Consider the following 21,316-nt stretch of genomic DNA (forward strand, 5'->3'; position numbering starts at 1 on the left):
CAGGTAGGGTGCAGGAGGACTGAGACAGTTCAGGAGAATGGGCAATGGAGTGGCAAATGAAATACAATGTTGGAAAATGCATGGTAGAAGAAATAAATATGCAGACTATTTTCTAAATGGGGAGAAAATCCAAAAATCTGAGACACAATGGGACTTGGGAATCCTCGTGCAGAACACACTAAAGGTTAACTTCCAGGTAGAGTCAGTGACGAGGAAGGAAAATGCAATGCCAGCATTCAATTCAAGAGGTCTACAATACAAGAGCAGGAGTGTGATGCTGAGGAGTTTTCAAGCACTGGTGGGGCCTCACCGCGAGTATTGGGAACAGTTTTGGGCCCCTCATCTTAGAAAAGATGTGCTGGCGTTGGAGAGGGTCCAGAGGAGATTCACCAAGGATGATTCCAGGAATGAAAGGGTTATCATATGAGGAATGTTTGATAGCTGTGGGTCTGTACTCACTGGAATTTAGAAGGATGGTGGGGGTGGGGGAATCTCATTGAAACCTTACAAATGTTGAAAGTCCTCGAAATGAGGGAATGTTTCCCATGGTGGGGGAGTCTAGGACAAGAGGGCACAGCCTCGGGATAGAGGGGTGTCCATTTAAAATTTCTTTAGCCAGAGGGTGGTGAATTTGTGGAATTTGTTACCAGAGGCAGCTGTGGAGGCTGGGTCGTTGGGAGTATTTAAGGCAGAGATTGATAGGTTCTTGATTGGACGTGGCATCAAAGGTTACGGGGAGAAGGCCGGGGAATGGAGCTGAGAACGGGTTAAAAGGATCAGCCATGATTGAATGGTGGAGCAGACTCGATGGGCCAAATGGCCCAATTCTGCTCATGTCTCGTGATCTTCCCCTCCCCCCACATGTATTTCAAAGGATCATTCCCATTGGATTCCCCGGTCCACGTTTCCAGCCCCAACAAGCACTACCCTCCTTGGGGCACTTCCCATGCCATAGCCTCCCATTCCCTTTCCCACTCCACGACCCAGGGAGACAGACGCTCCCTCCAGGTGAAGCAGTGATCCACTCCCCCTGCTTCTAACCCTATGTACCATACAAGCTGTGGGCAATCTGCTCTCCTCTGCCCTGGAGATTCAGACACAGGTGGCCATATTGTGGTCAGCCGACAGGAGTGACCGCAAGCTCTCTGTTTCTGCCACTGTGACTGCTCTGTGGCCACCAGTGCAGACTGGTGAAGCGTCACCTCATCTTCCATCCAGACCACACTGAGTTGCTTGGCATCAGACCTGGCCATGTCCAGCACGCCCTGCACCTCCCAACCTCTGTGTTTCTCCGTCTCTGATCTTCCTTTCCAATGGCCGGCACTGGATAGCTTTCAGAAACAAGGCTCCGCGGTCTCCTTTCCCAACTGCCTCCAAAACCCATAAATCTTATGACCAGGAACCATGGTCAGTCCCTGCTACCGGTGTCCCTGGTGACCCTCCCAACAACTCAGCACCAACTGATTTTCTCTCTGTCCTAGATCCGATGAAGCACTTTGACTGCTTCCCTCTCCACAGGGAGTTTGCTGACTCTGACGGAGATGTCCTTACCTATGTAGCCTGTCTTGCAGAGGCAGACAATCTGGCTGGAGCCGGGGTCGATGTGACACGAGATGCCATGGTAGAGCTCACTGCCAGGGTAATTAGGACACGGACATGGGCGGCACTGTTGACCCGAGCCCAGGACTGGATTTCCGTAGTAACCAGCAGAACACCTGGGGAGACCACTCGTTATCGGAAAATGCACCAATCTGCAGAGGGTTGTAAACTCAGCCAACTCCTCCACCGCACGGCCCTCCCCACCACCGAGAACATCTCACGAGGTGATACCTCAAAAAGGCTCCTCACCATGCCCTCTCATCACTACTGCCACTGGGGCGGAGGTACAGAATTAAGAAAGATTAGGATGACAGCATGAAGGACAAGCCAGAGTTCAGTTTCAGCTCACTACTTTGTAAGGGTTATCCACCTCAGTGCCGAACTGGCTCCATGGCTGTGGCCTACAACACACTGATTCCCCACCCAGTCTCCCCCTCCCGGACTGGAGACCACACCGATTCCCCACCCAGTCTCCCCCTCCCGGACTGGAGACCACACCGATTCCCCACCCAGTCTCCCCCTCCCGGACTGGAGACCACACCGATTCCCCACACTGTCTCCCCCTCCCGGACTGGAGACCACACCGATTCCCCACCCAGTCTCCCCCTCCCGGACTGGAGACCACACCGATTCCCCACCCAGTCTCCCCCTCCCGGACTGGAGACCACACCGATTCCCCACACTGTCTCCCCCTCCCGGCACCGTCCCAGACTGGAGAACACTCCTCTGTCCTGCAATCAAAGCTTTCAGCCTCAGGTATCATCTGTTCATCATCACATGGTAGGAGTTACCAGTGGAGATGGAAGTCACAGCGATTCCCACACAGTCACAGGGAGTTTGTATATCTTCCCATGACTGTGTGGATTTCCTCCAGGTGCTCCGGTTTTCTCCCGCAGTCCGATGATGTACGGGCTAGGGTTAGTGAGTTGAGGGCATGTTTTGCTGGTGTTGGAAGCACGGCCATACTTGTGAGCTGCTCCCAGCACATTCTCAGACTCTGTTGGTTCTGATTAACTGATCATTTCACTGCACGTTTCAGTGGTTTGACGTGCGTGTAACAAGTAAAGCATAAAGCTTATTAGCTCAGGCAGAAATCACAGTGAGGTTCAGTGGGCAGCCAGTGAATCACAGTGAGGTTCAGTGGGCAGCCAGTGAATCACTGTGAGGCTCAGTGGGCAGCCAGTGAATCACAGCGAGGTTCAGTGGGCAGCCAGTGAATCACAGCGAGGCTCGGTGGGCAGCCAGTGAATCACAGCGAGGCTCGGTGGGCAGCCAGTGAATCACAGTGAGGCTCGGCGGGCAGCCAGCGAATCACAGTGAGGCTCAGTGGGCAGCCAGCGAATCACAGTGAGGCTCAGTGGAGAGCCAGCGAATCACAGTGAGGCTCAGTGGAGAGCCAGCGAATCACAGTGAGGCTCAGTGGGCAGCCAGCGAATCACAGTGAGGCTCAGTGGAGAGCCAGCGAATCACAGTGAGGCTCAGTGGGCAGCCAGCGAATCACAGTGAGGTTCTGTGGAGAGCCAGTGAATCACAGTGAGGCTCAGTGGGCAGCCAGTGAATCACAGTGAGGCTCAGTGGGCAGCCAGTGAATCACAGTGAGGCTCAGTGGGCAGCCAGTGAATCACAGTGAGGCTCAGTGGGCAGCCAGTGAATCACAGTGAGGCTCAGTGGGCAGCCAGTGAATCACAGTGAGGTTCAGTGGGCAGCCAGTGAATCACAGTGAGCCTCAGTGGGCAGCCAGTGAATCACAGTGAGGCTCAGTGGGCAGCCAGTGAATCACAGCGAGGTTCAGTGGGCAGCCAGTGAATATTTGGTACCTTTACCTCAGTGCTGAAAGCAAATACAGAACTGGGCACCAGGGGCTGTGGGTATTTAGTTTGGGCACAGTCTGTCCAACCACCAGCTGTGATGGTCCACTAGATATCTCTGGGGTAATGATCAGAGTTACAAACTCCTGCGGAGCCATGCATGGGTGATCTGGACCTTATTCAAGATTGTTTGAGATTCAAAAGTAAAGGAGAAGGAAATAATTGTTACTCCAGATCTGATGCAGCACCAAAAAACACAATGAATACAAATACATAAGGTAGCTTATGTACGTCAATTGATTATGTCCATAAAGTGAGGCCAGGCTGTATATAAGGTGACTGACAGGAAATGATAAAGGGTGGTTGGGGATTGCTTGAGGAAAGGAACTGTTTTTGAATCTGGTGGTCCTGGAGTGGATGCTACGTAGCCTCCTCCCAATGGGAGTGGACAGACAGTCCACGAACAGGGTGGGTGGGATCCTTCATGATTTGCTGGCCTTTTGCGGTACCTTTCTCTGTCTATGTCCTTGATAGCGGGCAGACTGATTGGGCAGCTTCGGCAACCCATTGTAAATTAGTTCTGTCTGCCATTTCCGTATCAAGCCCCGATGCACTCTCCACTGTGCATCTGTAGAAGGATGTGAGTATGGATGTGAAGGGTCCAGCTCCCTTCAGCCTCCTCAGAGTAAAGGCACTGGTAAGCTTTCCTGTCTGTGATGAGTGAGTTCTGGGACCAAGTGAGGGATTGACAACTGATTCCTGTGGGTAGGGAACAGAACCTGATCCCAGCATTCCCCCATGCTGAAAGCTCGTATCCTGATCAAATGTTCCACTGTCATTACCCTGGGGTTGAGGGTGGGGGGTCACGGAGGGCAACATTCCAAATATATCCCTCACTCAGTACAGGCAGAGTGTCATACCTTCCCCAGAACCAACATCAGCATGTGCTGACCAGCGGTGCCCTGCAGGGGGCAGTGTCGGGACTATAGTTGTTCATTATTTATATACCGTAATAACTTGGACATGAATACCCCAGGCTTGATCAATAAGTTTGCAGGTGCCATGAATTTCAGAGATGTCATCATTAGTGTAGAAGGTTATCATCGATTACTGGGGAATCTTGATCAGTTAGGGAAGTGGGCTGGGAAGTGACAAATGGATTTCAAATACAGATTTAGTTATTTGTTTGTGCAGGCAGAAGAGATTAGTTTAGTTGGCCTTTTGATTGGTTCAGCACAACATTGTGGGCTGAACGGCCTGCTCCTGTGCTGTACTGTTCTGTGCTGTACTGTTCTGTGTTGTATGTTCATGTAAAGATACAGTGAAGAAATGGCCCTTCTGGCCCATCGGACATCCCGTCCTTCCCATCGATCATCCCGACCTTCCCATCGGACATCCCGTCCTTCCCATTGATCATCCCGTCCTTCCCACCGGTCATCCCGACCTTCCCATTGATCATCCCGTCCTTCCCACCGGTCATCCCGTCCTTCCCACCGGTCATCCCGTCCTTCCCATTGATCATCCCGTCCTTCCCACCGGTCATCCCGTCCTTCCCATTGATCATCCCGTCCTTCCCATCGGACATCCCGACCTTCCCACTGGTCATCCCGTCCTTCCCACCGGTCATCCCGTCCTTCCCACCGGTCATCCCGTCCTTCCCACCGGTCATCCCGTCCTTCCCACCGGACATCCCGACCTTCCCACCAGTCATCCCGTCCTTCCCACCGGACATCCCGTCCTTCCCACCGGTCATCCCGTCCTTCCCACCGGTCATCCCGTCCTACCCACCGGTCATCCCGTCCTACCCACCGGTCATCCCGTCCTTACCATTGATCATCCCGTCCTTCCCATTGATCATCCCGTCCTTCCCATTGATCATCCCGTCCTTCCCACCGGTCATCCCGTCCTTCCCACCGGACATCCCGTCCTTCCCATTGATCATCCCGTCCTTCCCATTGATCATCCCGTCCTTCCCATTGATCATCCCGTCCTTCCCACCGGTCATCCCGTCCTTCCCACCGGTCATCCCGTCCTTCCCACCGGACATCCCGTCCTTCCCATTGATCATCCCGACCTTCCCACCGGTCATCCCGACCTTCCCACCGGACATCCCGTCCTTCCCATTGATCATCCCGTCCTTCCCACCGGACATCCCGTCCTTCCCATTGGTCATCCCGTCCTTCCCACCGGACATCCCGTCCTTCCCACCGGACATCCCGTCCTTCCCATTGATCATCCCGTCCTTCCCACCGGTCATCCCGTCCTTCCCATCGGTAATCCCGTCCTTCCCACCGGACATCCCGTCCTTCCCACCGGACATCCCGTCCTTCCCACCGGACATCCCGTCCTTCCAATTGATCATCCCGTCCTTCCCATTGATCATCCCGTCCTTCCCACCGGTCATCCCGTCCTTCCCATTGATCATCCCGTCCTTCCCACCGGACATCCCGTCCTTCCCATTGATCATCCCGTCCTTCCCACCGGACATCCCGTCCTTCCCATTGATCATCCCGTCCTTCCCACCGGACATCCCGTCCTTCCCATTGATCATCCCGTCCTTCCCACCGGTCATCCCGTCCTTCCCACCGGTCATCCCGTCCTTCCCACCGGACATCCCGTCCTTCCCACCGGACATCCCGTCCTTCCCATTGATCATCCCGTCCTTCCCACCGGACATCCCGTCCTTCCCACCGGACATCCCGACCTTCCCACCGGACATCCCGTCCTTCCCATTGATCATCCCGTCCTTCCCACCGGTCATCCCGTCCTTCCCACCGGACATCCCGTCCTTCCCATTGATCATCCCGACCTTCCCACCGGTCATCCCGTCCTTCCCACCGGACATCCCATCCTTCCCATTGATCATCCCGACCTTCCCGCCGGACATCCCGTCCTTCCCACCGGTCATCCCGTCCTTCCCACCGGTCATCCCGTCCTTCCCACCGGACATCCCGTCCTTCCCATTGATCATCCCGACCTTCCCCCCGGTCATCCCGTCCTTCCCACCGGACATCCCGTCCTTCCCATTGATCATCCCGACCTTCCCACCGGTCATCCCGTCCTTCCCACCGGACATCCCGTCCTTCCCATTGATCATCCCGTCCTTCCCACCGGACATCCCGTCCTTCCCACCGGTCATCCCGTCCTTCCCACCGGTCATCCCGTCCTTCCCACCGGACATCCCGTCCTTCCCATTGATCATCCCGTCCTTCCCATTGATCATCCTGTCCTTCCCACCGGTCATCCCGTCCTTCCCACCGATCATCCCGTCCTTCCCACCGGACATCCCGTCCTTCCCATTGATCATCCCGTCCTTCCCACCGGTCATCCCGTCCTTCCCACCGGACATCCCGTCCTTCCCACCGGTCATCCCGTCCTTCCCACCGGTCATCCCGTCCTTCCCACCAGTCATCCCATCCTTCCCACCGGACATCCCGTCCTTCCCATTGATCATCCCATCCTTCCCACCGGACATCCCGTCCTTCCCATTGATCATCCCGTCCTTCCCACCGGTCATCCCGTCCTTCCCACCGGTCATCCCGTCCTTCCCATCGGACATCCCGACCTTCCCACCGGACATCCCGTCCTTCCCATTGATCATCCCGACCTTCCCATCGGACATCCCGTCCTTCCCACCGGACATCCCGTCCTTCCCATTGATCATCCCGTCCTTCCCACCGGTCATCCCGTCCTTCCCACCGGTCATCCCGTCCTTCCCACCGGTCATCCCGTCCTTCCCACCGGTCATCCCGTCCTTCCCACCGGTCATCCCGTCCTTCCCATTGATCATCCCGTCCTTCCCACCGGTCATCCCGTCCTTCCCACCGGTCATCCCGTCCTTCCCACCGGTCATCCCTTCCTTCCCATCGGACATCCAGACCTTCCCACCGGACATCCCGTCCTTCCCATTGATCATCCCGACCTTCCCATCGGACATCCCGTCCTTCCCACCGGACATCCCGTCCTTCCCATCGATCATCCCGACCTTCCCATCGATCATCCCGACCTTCCCATTGATCATCCCGTCCTTCCCACCGGACATCCCGTCCTTCCCATTGATCATCCCGTCCTTCCCATTGATCATCCCGTCCTTCCCATTGATCATCCCGTCCTTCCCACCGGTCATCCCGTCCTTCCCACCGGACATCCCGTCCTTCCCACCGGTCATCCCGTCCTTCCCACCGGTCATCCCGTCCTTCCCACCGGACATCCCGACCTTCCCATTGATCATCCCGTCCTTCCCACCGGACATCCCGTCCTTCCCATTGATCATCCCGTCCTTCCCATTGATCATCCCGTCCTTCCCATTGATCATCCCGTCCTTCCCACCGGTCATCCCGTCCTTCCCACCGGACATCCCGTCCTTCCCACCGGTCATCCCGTCCTTCCCACCGGTCATCCCGTCCTTCCCACCGGACATCCCGTCCTTCCCATCGATCATCCCGACCTTCCCATCGATCATCCCGACCTTCCCATCGGACATCCCGTCCTTCCCACCGGACATCCCGTCCTTCCCATCGATCATCCCGTCCTTCCCACCGGACATCCCGTCCTTCCCACCGGTCATCCCGTCCTTCCCACCGGTCATCCCGTCCTTCCCACCGGACATCCCGTCCTTCCCACCGGACATCCCGACCTTCCCACCGGACATCCCGTCCTTCCCATTGATCATCCCGTCCTTCCCACTGGACATCCCGTCCTTCCCACCGGACATCCCGTCCTTCCCATTGATCATCCCGTCCTTCCCACCGGACATCCCGTCCTTCCCACCGGTCATCCCGACCTTCCCACCGGTCATCCCGACCTTCCCACCGGTCATCCCGACCTTCCCACCGGACATCCCGTCCTTCCCATTGATCATCCCGTCCTTCCCACCGGTCATCCCGTCCTTCCCATTGATCATCCCGTCCTTCCCACCGGTCATCCCGACCTTCCCACCGGTCATCCCGTCCTTCCCATCGGTCATCCCGTCCTTCCCACCGGTCATCCCGTCCTTCCCACCGGACATCCCGTCCTTCCCACCGGACATCCCGTCCTTCCCACTGGACATCCCGTCCTTCCCACCGGTCATCCCGTCCTTCCCACCGGACATCCCGTCCTTCCCCCGTCCTTCCCACTGGTCATCCCGACCTTCCCATCAATCATCCCGACCTTCCCATCAATCATCCCGACCTTCCCATCGGACATCCCGACCTTCCCATCGGACATCCCGTCCTTCCCACCGGTCATCCCGACCTTCCCATCAATCATCCCGTCCTTCCCATCGGACATCCCGTCCTTCCCACCGGACATCCCGTCCTTCCCATCCGACATCCCGTCCTTCCCACCGGTCATCCCGACCTTCCCACCGGTCATCCCGTCCTTCCCACCGGACATCCCGTCCTTCCCACCGGTCATCCCGTCCTTCCCACCGGACATCCCGTCCTTCCCACCGGACATCCCGTCCTTCCCACCGGTCATCCCGTCCTTCCCACCGGTCATCCCGTCCTTCCCACCGGTCATCCCGTCCTTCCCACCGGACATCCCGTCCTTCCCACCGGTCATCCCGTCCTTCCCACCGGTCATCCCGTCCTTCCGGCCCCCCGGTCATCCCGTCCTTCCCACCGGTCATCCCGTCCTTCCCATCGATCATCCCGTCCTTCCCATTGATCATCCCGTCCTTCCCACCGGTCATCCCGTCCTTCCCACCGGTCATCCCGACCTTCCCATCGATCATCCCGTCCTTCCCATTGATCATCCCGTCCTTCCGGCCCCCCGGTCATCCCGTCCTTCCCACCGGACATCCCGTCCTTCCCATTGATCATCCCATCCTTCCGGCCCCCCGGTCATCCCGTCCTTCCCACCGGTCATCCCGTCCTTCCCATCGATCATCCCGTCCTTCCCACCGGACATCCCGTCCTTCCCACCGGACATCCCGTCCTTCCCCTGTCCTTCCCACCGGTCATCCCGACCTTCCCATCAATCATCCCGACCTTCCCACCGGACATCCCGTCCTTCCCCTGTCCTTCCCACCGGTCATCCCGACCTTCCCATCAATCATCCCGACCTTCCCACCGGACATCCCGTCCTTCCCACCGGACATCCGTCCTTCCCACCAATCATCCCGTCCTTCCCACCGGTCATCCCGTCCTTCCCATTGGACATCCCGTCCTTCCGGCCCCCCGGTCATCCCATCATTCCAATCCATCGGACAACCCGCCTACTTAACACTGACCTAATCATGGGATAATTTACAATGACCAATGAACCTACTAACTGGTATGTTTTCCAAGGGAGGAAAGCAGAGCACCCAGAGGGAACCCATCGAGCCTTACAGATGGCGCTGGAATTGAGTTCTGAACTCTAACGTCCTGCGCTAACCATGACACTGGCATGGCGGCCGGTATCAGTGTGAGGTGATGCATTTTGGAATGTCACAGCAGAGTATAATGTGTACAGTGAGTGGTCGGGCACGAGGGAGTGGAATGGAACAGAGGGAGCAGGGCGGACAGTTGTATTGTTTGTTGAAGACAGTAGACAGGATGGTGAAAGGGGCATTTTGTTTCCTGGCCTTCGTCAGTCAGCACACTGAGTAAATGAGTTGTGACATTGTGAAGCAGTTGTACAAGTTGCTGGTGAGGTTGCACTTGGAAAACCAAGACTTTTACTCCTCATGTATGTGAAGGACGTCCGTCCATTCATTCATTCAGTTTGCTATCGGAAAGGTTTGGTTAAAGAGGTAACTTCAGAAAGGATGGGAAGCAGAGATAAAGTGGTTGGTGGCATTTTCCCCCCCCCCCCCCCACCCCAGGTGGGCGGGGTCCAAAGCTAGGGGTCGTTGGTTTATGATGAGAGGGGAAGGATTTAACAGGGAGCTGAATGATAACCTTTTCACACAGAGGGTGGTGAGTATACGGAACCATCTGCCAGAGGACGTGATTGAGGCAGGGACACTCGGACAGATACAAGCAGGGGTGAGGTTTACAGGGACATGGGCTGGATGCTGGAGATTGGGAGCAGTTGGGTGGGCACAGAATAGTTGTGTTAAAGTGCCTGTCCCTGCACTGCGCTCTATTGCTCCATGTCTGTACATGGATGAGACGCCCGGCGAGCTGATGGCCGCTGGCGGACTGACCTCTCGCAGTGAAGTCCTGTGGTGCCGTCCCTGCAGTTGCGACAGGCGCCAGTCCAGGGGTCACACTCATCTGCGTGGCCATTACAATGGCAGGGCCGGCACCTGGGGAAGCCCCAGTGCCCAGGGGTGCACAGGTCGCACTTCCGCCCACTGATTCCTGGCCGACACGGGCACTGGCCGTTGATCTGCTCGCACATGTTGTACTCTGAGCCCTCCTCGCTGCAGTCACAGGCTGCGACAAAGAGAGCAAGAGCAGGTGAGAACGGAGCCTGGTGTGGGCAAGTAACCATTTCCCATTCCTACATGGCCTCCCCTACCTCAGGGTGGAGGAGCAACACACTCATACTCTGTCTGGATAGATTCCTCCATCTTGGAGCATAACACCATGAGGCCATTTGGCCCATTGAATCTGCTCTGCCATTCATTCAGGGCTGACTCATTTTCCCTCTCAGTTCAATCTCCTGCCTTCTTCCTATGTCCCTCCATGCCCTGACTAATCAAGAATCTGCCAGCCTCTGCCTTGAATATCTCGAATGACCTGGCCTGCACAGTCGCCTGTGCAATGAATTCCACCAATTCACCACTCTCTGGCTAAAGAAATTGTTCTTCATCTCGGTTCTAAAAGGATGCCTATCTGCTTTGAGGCTGTGACCTCTGTTCTCAGACTACCCCACCACAGGAAACAGCTCAACATCCACTCTTATTGAGGCCTTTCAATATTTGATAGGTTTGAGGAGGTCACCCCTCATCCTTCTGAATTATAGACAATAGGTGCAGGAGTAGGCCATTTGGCCCTTCGAGCCAGCACCGCCATTCAATGTGATCATGGCTGATCATCCACAATCAGTACCCCGTTCCTTCCCTCTCTCCATATCCCTCGACTCCGCTATCTTTAAGAGCGCTGAAGTGAGTACTGGTCCAGTGCCATCAAATGCTCCTCATATTAACGCCTTTCAATCCTAGAATCATTTTCGTGAGCTTGTGGATCACCACTAGTCACTGGCAGCCAACCAGAAAAAGGCTCCCTTCATTCCCACTCGCTGCCTCCTGCCAGCCAGCCAATCTTCTATCCATGCTGGTATCTTCCCTGTAACACCATTCACTCTTATCTCGTTGAGCAGCCTCATGTGTGGCACCTTGTCAAAGGCCTTTTGAAAATCCAAGTAAATGACATCCATTGGCTCTCCCTGGTCTATCCCATCTATTATTTCCTCAAAGAATTCCCATGGATTTGTCAGGCAAGATTTCTCCCTAAAGAAATCATGCTGACTTACAGTACCAGATCAAGTTTACTGCCCTTGTTAGTTGCTTCTCCCACCAACCCGCATCCAAGGACTGGCCTGGTTCAGGATCGGCCACAACAACAGCCTGCCTGATTCGTCATCACAAACCCAAGAAGGAAGCAGGGACTCACGAGAGCAGCCATTTGGTCCGAAGCCATAATATCCGGGCATACAGTTGTCGCAATGTCGGCCGATGACGTTCCTTTTACACTGGCACTGGCCTCCCATCTTGTCACACACAGAGCTGAAGGAGCCCTGTGGATCACAGTTGCAGGCTGAGGGGGTGGGGGTGGGAGTGGGGGTACAAACAGGGTCAGGATCAGAAACACCCGACATTCAGAACAACACACACAATGCTGGTGGAACTCAGCACAATAAGAGGCACAGATCGAGTGTACAGCCTTTTATCAGGTTGGTGTATCCCGAGAGGGGATTTCTAGAATGCCTACGAGAAAGCTTTTTAGAGCAATTTGTGGTTGAACCCACTAGGGGATCAGTTATTCTCCACTGGGCAATGAATCGGAATTGATCAGAGAGTTGAAAGTAAAAGAACCCTTAGGGACAAGTGATTGTGAGTTCACTCTGGAATTTGAGAAGGGAGAAGCTAAAGTCAGATGTATTAGTATTACGGTGGATTACAGAAGAATGAGAGGAGAGTTGGTCAGAATTAATTGGAAAAGAACACTGGCAGGGATGATGGCAAAGCAGCAATGTCTGGAATTTCTGGGAGCAATTCAGAAGGTGCAGAATATATACATCCCAAAGATGAAGAAGCATTCTAAAGGCAGGATGGCACAACCCTGGCTGACAAGAGAAGCCAAAGAGAGGGCATACCAGAGAGAAAAATTAGTGTAAAGTTAGAGGATTGGGAAGCTTTCAAAAATCAACAGAAGGCATAAAGGTGGAAAAGATGGAATATGAAGATAAGCTAGCTAATAATATCTGGAAAATTGCAAATGTCACTCCACTGTTCAAGAAGGGAGAGAAGGCAGAAGAAAGGAAATAAAAAGCCAGTTAGTCTGACCTCAGTGGTTAGGAAGGTGATTATTGATTGTTAAGGATGAGGTTTTGGGGTATTTGTAGGCACATGATAAAATAGGCTATAGTTCTCAAAGGAAAATCTTGCCTGACAAATCTGTTGGAATTCTTTGAAGAAATAACAAGTAGGATAGGTAAAGGAGAAGTGGTTGATGTTGTGTATTTGGATTTTCAGAAAGTCTTTGACAAGGTGCCACACACAAGGATGCTTAAAAAGTTAAGAGCCTATGATATTACAGGACAGATTCTAGGTTGGATAACGCAGTGGCAGATTGGCAAGTGGCAAAGAGTAGGAATAAAGGGAGCCTTTTCTGATTGGCTGCCAATGACTAGTGGTTTTCCACAGGGGTCGATTCTTTTTATGTCATATATCAATGACTTGATGACAGAATTGATGGCTTTATGGCCAGCTTTGCAGACAATATGAAGATAGGTGGAGGGACAGGTAGTTTTGAGGAAGTAGAGAGGCTACAGAGGACTTAGACAGATAGGAGAATGGGTGAAGAAGTGGCAGATACAACACAATGTCAGGAAGCGTATGGTCAATCAATTTGGTAGAAGTTTGGCAGCTTTGGGCCTGTACTCACTGGAATTTAGAGAATCTCATTGAAACCTACTGAATGTTGAAAGGGCTACATAGGGGCTGTGGAGAGGACATAGGCAGTAGAAGTATTTCAGAACTAAAGGGCACAGCCTCAAAATTTAGGGGTGACCCTTTAGAACAGAGGTAAGTAGGGTTTTTTTTAGCCAGAGAGTAGTGAATCTGTGGAATGCTGTGGTGTAGGCCAAGTCTGTGGGTAACCTAAAGGCAGAAGTTGATTGTTTCCTGATCAGTCAGGGCATCAGAGGATATGGTGAGAAGGCAGGAATATGGGGTTGGGTGGGATCTGGGATCGATCATGATGGAATGGCAGAGCAGATTCGATGGGCTGAATGGCCTGGTTCTGCTCCACGTCTTGTGACCTTATGGAAATGCCAAATACCAGGAGGCATAATCATAAGGCGTTTTGAGGAAAGAAGAGTGAGGACATCAGAGTCAGTTTTTTTTTAACACAGACTGTGGTGGAATGTGCTGCCAGGGCTGTTGGCAGAAGTAAACAGATTAAAGACATTTAAGAGATTCTTCAATAGGCATACAGATGAAAGAAAAATGGAGAATTTTGTGGGTAGGGAAGGCTTTTGGAGGAATTTGGTCAACATACATTGTGGGCTGAAGGGTCTGTACAGTTCTATGTTTTATGTTCAGAGACAGGCATCATTCTTTTGTCAAACTTAGAACATAGAACATACTGTGTTGGGTTGAGATGAAGGTGTTCATGTGAAGGGTTTGCTTTTGGTCAAAGGGTTTAGATTGGGTTGGGGTGTTCAGTTGGAGTTGAGGGGGTTTGATAGGGGTTGAGGGGTTCGGTTGGGATTGAGGGGCTCAGTTGGGGTTGAGGGGTTTGGTTGGGATTGAGGGGCTTGGTTGCAGTTGAGGGGTTCGGTTGGGGTTGAGGGGGGTTTGGTTGGGGTTGAGGGGGGTTCGGTTGGGGTTGAGGGGGGTTCGGTTGGGGTTGAGCGGATTTGATCGGGGTTGAGGGGTTTGGTTGGGGTTGAGGGGGGTTCGGTTGGGGTTGAGGGGGGTTTGGTTGGGGTTGAGCGGGTTTGGTTGGGGTTGAGGGGTTTGGTTGTGGTTGAGGGGTTCGATTGGGGTTGAAGGGCTTGATTAGGGTTGAGGGGTTTGGTTGGGGTTGAGGGGGGTTCGGTTGGGGTTGAGGGGGGTTTGGTTGGGGTTGAGGGGGGTTCGGTTGGGGTTGAGGGGGGTTCGGTTGGGGTTGAGGGGGGTTCGGTTGGGGTTGAGCGGATTTGATCGGGGTTGAGGGGTTTGGTTGGGGTTGAGGGGGGTTCGGTTGGGGTTGAGGGGGGTTTGGTTGGGGTTGAGCGGGTTTGGTTGGGGTTGAGGGGTTTGGTTGTGGTTGAGGGGTTCGATTGGGGTTGAAGGGCTTGATTAGGGTTGAGGGGTTTGGTTGGGGTTGAGGGGGTTTGATCAGGGTTGAGGGGTTTGGTTGGGGTTGAGGGGGTTCGGTTGAGGTTGAGGGGCTTGGTCAGGGTTGAGGAGTTCGGTCGGGGTTGAGTGGGTTTGGTTGAGGTTGAGGGGGTTCCGTTGAGGTTGAGCGGGTTTGGTTGGGGTAAGAGGATTCTATTGTGGTTGGGGGATCTGTTCTTTCAACACGTCCTCCCACCTTGCTGCCCTCACACGTACCCAGGGCGCCATTGTGCATGATGGCGGAGATACCACAGAGCAGCTGGACGCAGGCATCTGCCAGCATCGGCTTGCCGGCCATCAGGAAGGACTGGAAACACATGTACCGGACCATCTCATCTTGGTGGAGCACAGATGCTGGGTTGGAGCCCATGAACCCCGACAGCTCCGTGTACTTGGGCAGCAGAACGAGCTGTGGGGACAAAGGAGAGTTCAGCGCAGGGTCTGGGGATCCGTGACTGCACACCAGCCCATAATCCCCACTCCCTCTCGCTCCCCACTCCATCTCCGTGTTTCCGCTCCCCATCAACCCTCCCATTCCCTGTCCCACCCTGTCCCTCATGTCACACTTCCCCATACCAACTCACAATACTCTCTCTCACCCTCACCAGCTCACCATACTTCCATTGCTGCGACCTCTCCAACCCCTCGCACACATCCCTCCTTTCCTACATCTGCTATCCTTTCCCCATTGTCCATTCCACTGGCTTCCCCCAGCTCCTTCCCCACCCCTCCTGCTAAATCTCTCACTCTCTTCCACAGTCCTACCACTCCCCCCACCCCCAAACAGAGCCTTGACCAGTGACCAGTCCGAACATTGGAAGTTTGAGAGGAGGGGATTTCACTCAGATCCGCGGCCGGAGTAGAAAAGGGAGCAACGGGTCATGGCAGTATAACACAGCTTTGACCCGTGACCAATCCATGTTTGACATTGATTAGGAAGGCGGGGCAAATGCAGAGGCTACCCCTGCGGCAGTAGACAGAGTCAGAGTGGGGATCCTCAGGCTTCAGTCAGAGAAAGTGGAAAAAAGAAAAGCGCCAGGTTAAGTCTGTTTCCTTCTCTGCAGCTGGGACAGTAGCGATGCCAGCCACAATAGCTGAATGTTTCTCCTGTGGGATGTGGGAAGGCAGGGAGACCTCCAGTGTCCCTGACCACTACAACAGTGGGAAGTGCACCCAACTGCAGCTTCTACCAGACCAGGTTAAGGAGTTGGAGCTGGAACTGGATGATCTCCGGATCATTCAGGAGGCTGAAGGGGTGATAGATAGGCCATTCTGAGAGGTAGTTACACCCAAGGTGCAGGACACAGGAAACCGTCCGGAAGGGGAAAGGGGTTCAGGAGCCAGTGAAGGGTATCCCTGTGGCCATCCCCCTCAACAACAGGTATATCACTCTGGATACTGTTGGGGGGTGAATGACCTAAGAGAGGAAAGTCACAGTGGTCAGGTTTCTGGCAATGAGTTTGACTCTGTGACTCAGAAGGGAAGGGGGAAGAAGAGGCACATTGTAGAGATAGGGAATTTGTTAGTCAGGGGGATGGACAGGAGGATCTGTGGGTGAGAATGAAATCCCCAGATGGTATGTTGGTGCCCAGATGCCAGGGTCCAGGACATCTTAGATTGAGTCCTCAGCATTCTTAAGTGGGAGGGTGAACAGCCAGAAGTGGTGGTCCATGTAGGGACCAATGACATGGGTAGGACGAGTGACGAGGTTCAGCACAGGGAGTTCGGTGCTAAGTTCAAGGGCTGTTTTCTCAGGATTGCCACCTGTGCCGCGTGCTAGTGAGGCCAGAAACAGGAACATTCTATAGTTTAACATGTTGCTAAGGAGTTGGTGTCAGGGGAAGGCAGAAGATTTTTGGATCATTGGGCTCTCTTCCAGGGAAGCTGGGACCTGCACCTGAACTGGGGGGGGGGGGGGCTAATATCCTAGCACAAAGGCTTGTTAATACTGGACGGTTGGGTTTGAACTAGAGTTGCAGGGGAATGGGAACCAGGGTGCCAGAAGAGTTTGTGGAGAGGCTGTGAAGACAGATGTTGGTAGACCTCTGACAAAAGCAGGAATCAGAAGGTTTATCATGGTGTGACTAATAGCCCAAGCCGTGTATACTTCAATGCAAGAAGTATCGTAGGAAAGGTGGATGAGCTTCAGACATGGATCAACACCAGAAACTACTATATTGTAGCCATTAGTGAGACTTGGCTGTAGGACTTGAGGGGCAGGACTGGTAGCTCAGTATTCTGGGCTTCTGTTGTTTTAGATGCAACAGGGTGGGAGAGATTAAAGGAGGAGGGGTGCTGTTACTAGCAACCTAGTAACAGTGCTCCAGGACCGGGACATCCACAGGTTTTCCCAGGCATCTGCTCCAGCTGAAGTTGGAAGGGCATTGGGAAACACTCACAGAGTCCACCAGGATGAAGGAGTTTGAGTTCCACTCCGGAGCAAGGAGCCGCTGGAACCGGACACTAATCTCATATCGGATGTTGGGCTCAAAGCAGAATGGGGAGGAAACCATGGTGTACCTGTGGAAAAGCAGAGGGGCAATTACAAGCAGGCCTGGCCTGCAACAGCAATACCACGCAGCACCCACGGGTGCACAACCAGCCCCGCTCAGGGAGGGCAAAGCCTCACCTCCAGGGCCTCATGTACTGAATACATGACGTTTACATTTATTACTACATTCCTTCCTTTTTGTTTTTACCAGCCTGTTGTCTTTCGCACATGGCTGTCGACCTAGCTGAGAAGTCTGTCATTGATTACTTGTGGCTATGGATTTATTGAGTATGCCCGCAAGGAAATGAATCTCAGGTATAGGTTTATCAATTTACTTTAAACTTTGACAGCATTAATAACATTCCTTTGTGTTACACAGAGCGACCCTGTAATGTACACAGGAACCGGTGTTACATACGTGAACACGCCTGTTCTCCGTAACACACACGCAGTGGCTACTTTATTAGCTGCAGGACTGGAAGCCAGTGTGGTCTCTGCTGCTGTACGCCATCCACGTCAAGGTTCGACAAGTGTGTTCAGAGATGCTGTTCTGCACAGCACTGCTGTAAAGTGCAGTTATTTGAGTTACCACCAGCTTAAACCGGTTTGGCCATTCTCCACTGAACTCTCTCATTAACTGGGCATTTTCACCCACAGAGCTGCCTCTCACTCGATGTGTCTGGTACCGTTCTTTGTAAACTCCAGATCTCAGGAAATCAGCCGTTTCTGAGTTTCAAAGCACCCTGTCTGGCACCAACATGCATTCCATGGTTAAAATCAACTTCGATCACGATCTGATGTTTGGTCCTCTTGACTAGCCAATTAGATGTTTGCATTAATGAGCCGGTGTACAGACGTACCTAATAACGTGGCCACTGAGTGTACATCGTGGATTTCATTTGCCTCCTATACATTAGGACATTTTCTGTGGTAGTTCCCCGTTCCTGGTTGAATTGGAAGCACCGTTTCTCATTCTGTCTGTACAAACCAGCCTGGATCAGGAGAAGACAGCCATGCCCCACTAAACTCTCAAGTTTAATTAGCTGGCGTTTAACTCTGTGGTGTTCAAGGTCCAACAAGAAGCCTATGTACAATCTCAGGAGGCCACTGTGGGAGCAAAAAGGCAATTCCGTGTGAAGTTTGAGACACAATCGGATGTGTAGCGGCTGTGGCAGGGTTTAGGTGAAAGCTAACAGCCTAAATAGCTGTGATGCTTCACTCCCTGTGGTGAACTACGTGTACCTGTCTGGACACGCCCCTGCTGACTGCTCCTGTGGCTCCTCCCACAGGCCCCTGTATAAAGGCGATCTGAGGCCTGGTGCTCGGCCTCAGTTTCCAGGATGTAGTATGATGGTCACTCACTGCTGGTTCCTTCTTCCAGTCAATAAAAGCCGATATTTCGCCTTACGTCTCAGAGTGAGTAATTGATGGTGCATCACTTCCTGATGAACTCAATGGCTTTTCACGTTCACTTTGAAAGGGAGAATGAAGCTACAGCTGTGTGAATCCCCACAGCACTCGGTGACCCTGTGATCTCCGACGCCAGAACATCCTTCGATAGGGTGAACCCTTGCGAGGCGTCAGGCCTCGATGGTCTACCTGGTAGAGCAGTGAAAACCTGTGCCAACCATCTGGTGGGGGTGTTCGAGGACATCTTCAGTGTCTCACTGCCATGATCAGAGATCCTCACCTGCTTCAAAAGGGCAACGTTCAGACCCAAGTCCAAGAAGAGCGGGGTGAGCTGCCTCAACACCTCACTCACATCTGCTGTGATGGAGTACTTTGAGAGCTTGGTCACGTGTAAGAGAACTTCAGACTCAGCGAGAAAAGAACCATCTTTGACTTTAATGGATGACTTGTTAATTTTAACCAGTGACTCCTGGTTGAAGATTCTCCCCAAGGGAACATCCTCTCTACGCACACCCTGCCAGCGTCAGATGTTTCAGTCGTCACCTCTCCTCCTGCTGTCAGAGCAGACAGAAGACCGGCCGGCTCCTCCATCCCTCGAGGAACTGAGTGTGTAGGCAGCTCTCAGACCGGCTCCTCCATCCCTCGAGTAACTGAGTGTGTAGGCAGCTCTCAGACCGGCTCCTCCATCCCTCGAGGAACTGAGTGTGTAGGCAGCTCTCAGATAACACCAAGGTGTAACCATGAGGTGCACTGAGAGGGATTTCTTGGAAAAGATCATTTGGTTCTGGTCTTGCCCGACTACTCTCCACAGTCAAGGTCCCTTCACAGAACTAGAAGCAGGTTGATAATCACTTATTTTGAGAGTGCAAGACATAAAATGACTATAAGTTACAATAAGAAATATAACAGTAATTAATAAGTATTGCAAAAAGAGAACAAAATACTGAGGTGGGGTCCATGGACTATTCAGAAATCGGATGCTGGTGGGGAAGAAGCTGTCCTCAGGCTCCTGTACCTCCTCCCTGGTGGTCGTAATGAGGAGAGGGCGATGGGGGTCCTTCATGATGTTTGCCAATATAACCATTTCCAATTCAGTGCATTGGTGCAGTCATACTAGGCTCAGGGAAACTCAGAGCCTCTTCTCTCATGGAACGTTGACAGTTGATTTATTTCAGATGCCCTGAGAGATGAAGGCCCTTTTATAGATACTAAGATTTATTTACATATTTGTGTGTAACTCTATATTTCCAGCATCAGCAGAATCTGCAGATTCCCAAACCAAAAGCCGTGGATGAACCAGCAAGTACGTCGTCTGCTGAAGGCTGGATCAGTGGCATTCAAGTCTGGCAACCCAGGCCTGTACCAGAAAACCAGGTATCATTAGCGGAGGGCTACTTCAAGGGAGAAGGGACAAATTCGAATGAGGTTGGAGGTGACATCGGATGCACGGCAACTCTGGCAGGGTCTGCAAGACATTACTTCCTACAAAGTGAAACCCAATAGCATGAATGGAAGGGTCTCGGCCCGAAACGTCGACAGCGCTTCTCCCTATAGATGCTGCCTGGCCTGCTGTGTTCCACCAGCATTTTGTGTGTGTTGTAGCACGAGTGGCAGTGATGCTTCCCCACCAGATGAACTCAACGCCTTCTATGCTGCTTTGAAAGGGAGAACACAACTACAGCTGTGAAGATCCCTGATGACCCTGTGACTTCTGTCTCAGAGGCCGATGTTAGGCTGTCTTTAAAGAGAGTGAACCCTCTCAAGGCAGAAGGTCCCGATGGAGTACCTGGTAAAGGATGAACCTACACCAATAACCAGATTTTAATTCTGGTTTAAGAGATCGAGAACCATCTTACACGATCAGAGTCGTTCATTTATTAGAGACTGGTGTCTGTAGCAGTAGGGAAGATCTCCTCCAGATATTTTCTCGCTTCTGAAGTTGAAAGGAAAACCTGTCGTGGAGCATTCGACGGAGATATTTGAAGCTTCGCAGGGTATAGAAGCGCAGGTTTCAGATTTTTCTCATAACATTCAGCCATCAACGGTTTAAAAAGAAGCCTTCTTTTTAAAAGGTCAGGACTAAAGTCTTCGACCAGGCGGAAGCAAAATTATTTGAATTTAATCATTCCTGACCGACGAGCTGCTCTTATAAGTTGTACTTTGTCATGTACATAATGGAACCGGACAATTACCACCGAAGGTTTGTCTGTAGCACTCGGTGATCGACGCCGAATTCTATGTGCCCGATCCAATAAAGGGGGGTTATTCGGGAAAATCGTCGGAAACGCTTCTTTTAAAAGTTGAGCAAAATATTTCGAAGGGTCATCTTTTTCTATGCCGTCTGGAAGTCCAAGTATACGTAAGTTCTGTCTTCTGGACCGATTCTCAAAATCGTCACTCTTGGCTTTAAGGGCTTCCATCAGCTTAATGGTCGAAATTAAATCCTGTTGCAGTTTTTCAATAGTCAAATCTCGCTTCCGAGCATCTTCTTGCAGAGACAATAAGAGCTTGTTGCTGTTTAATTACTAAATCTGTCTTAACCATGTA

At 52.7% G+C, this 21,316-nt stretch overlaps 1 protein-coding gene across 5 annotated transcripts in view; it reads right to left on the reverse strand.

Annotated features, from left to right (window-relative positions):
• The window catches only part of lamb2l (laminin, beta 2-like), a 235,382-nt gene that overhangs the window by 52,887 nt on the left and 161,179 nt on the right, over nucleotides 1–21,316 (reverse strand). For all 5 annotated transcript variants that reach the window (XM_059943876.1, XM_059943875.1, XM_059943878.1 and 2 more), the window contains 5 exons: nucleotides 17,268–17,388; nucleotides 15,085–15,277; nucleotides 11,936–12,079; nucleotides 10,522–10,753; nucleotides 1,552–1,715 (listed from right to left, as the gene is read on the reverse strand). In XM_059943876.1, the coding sequence (XP_059799859.1) occupies nucleotides 1,552–1,715; nucleotides 10,522–10,753; nucleotides 11,936–12,079; nucleotides 15,085–15,277; nucleotides 17,268–17,388 (854 nt within the window). The remainder of the gene's footprint in view (nucleotides 1–1,551; nucleotides 1,716–10,521; nucleotides 10,754–11,935; nucleotides 12,080–15,084; nucleotides 15,278–17,267; nucleotides 17,389–21,316) is intronic.

This window comes from Hypanus sabinus, chromosome 19, assembly GCF_030144855.1.
Source record: "Hypanus sabinus isolate sHypSab1 chromosome 19, sHypSab1.hap1, whole genome shotgun sequence".
Taxonomy (NCBI): domain Eukaryota; kingdom Metazoa; phylum Chordata; class Chondrichthyes; order Myliobatiformes; family Dasyatidae; genus Hypanus; species Hypanus sabinus.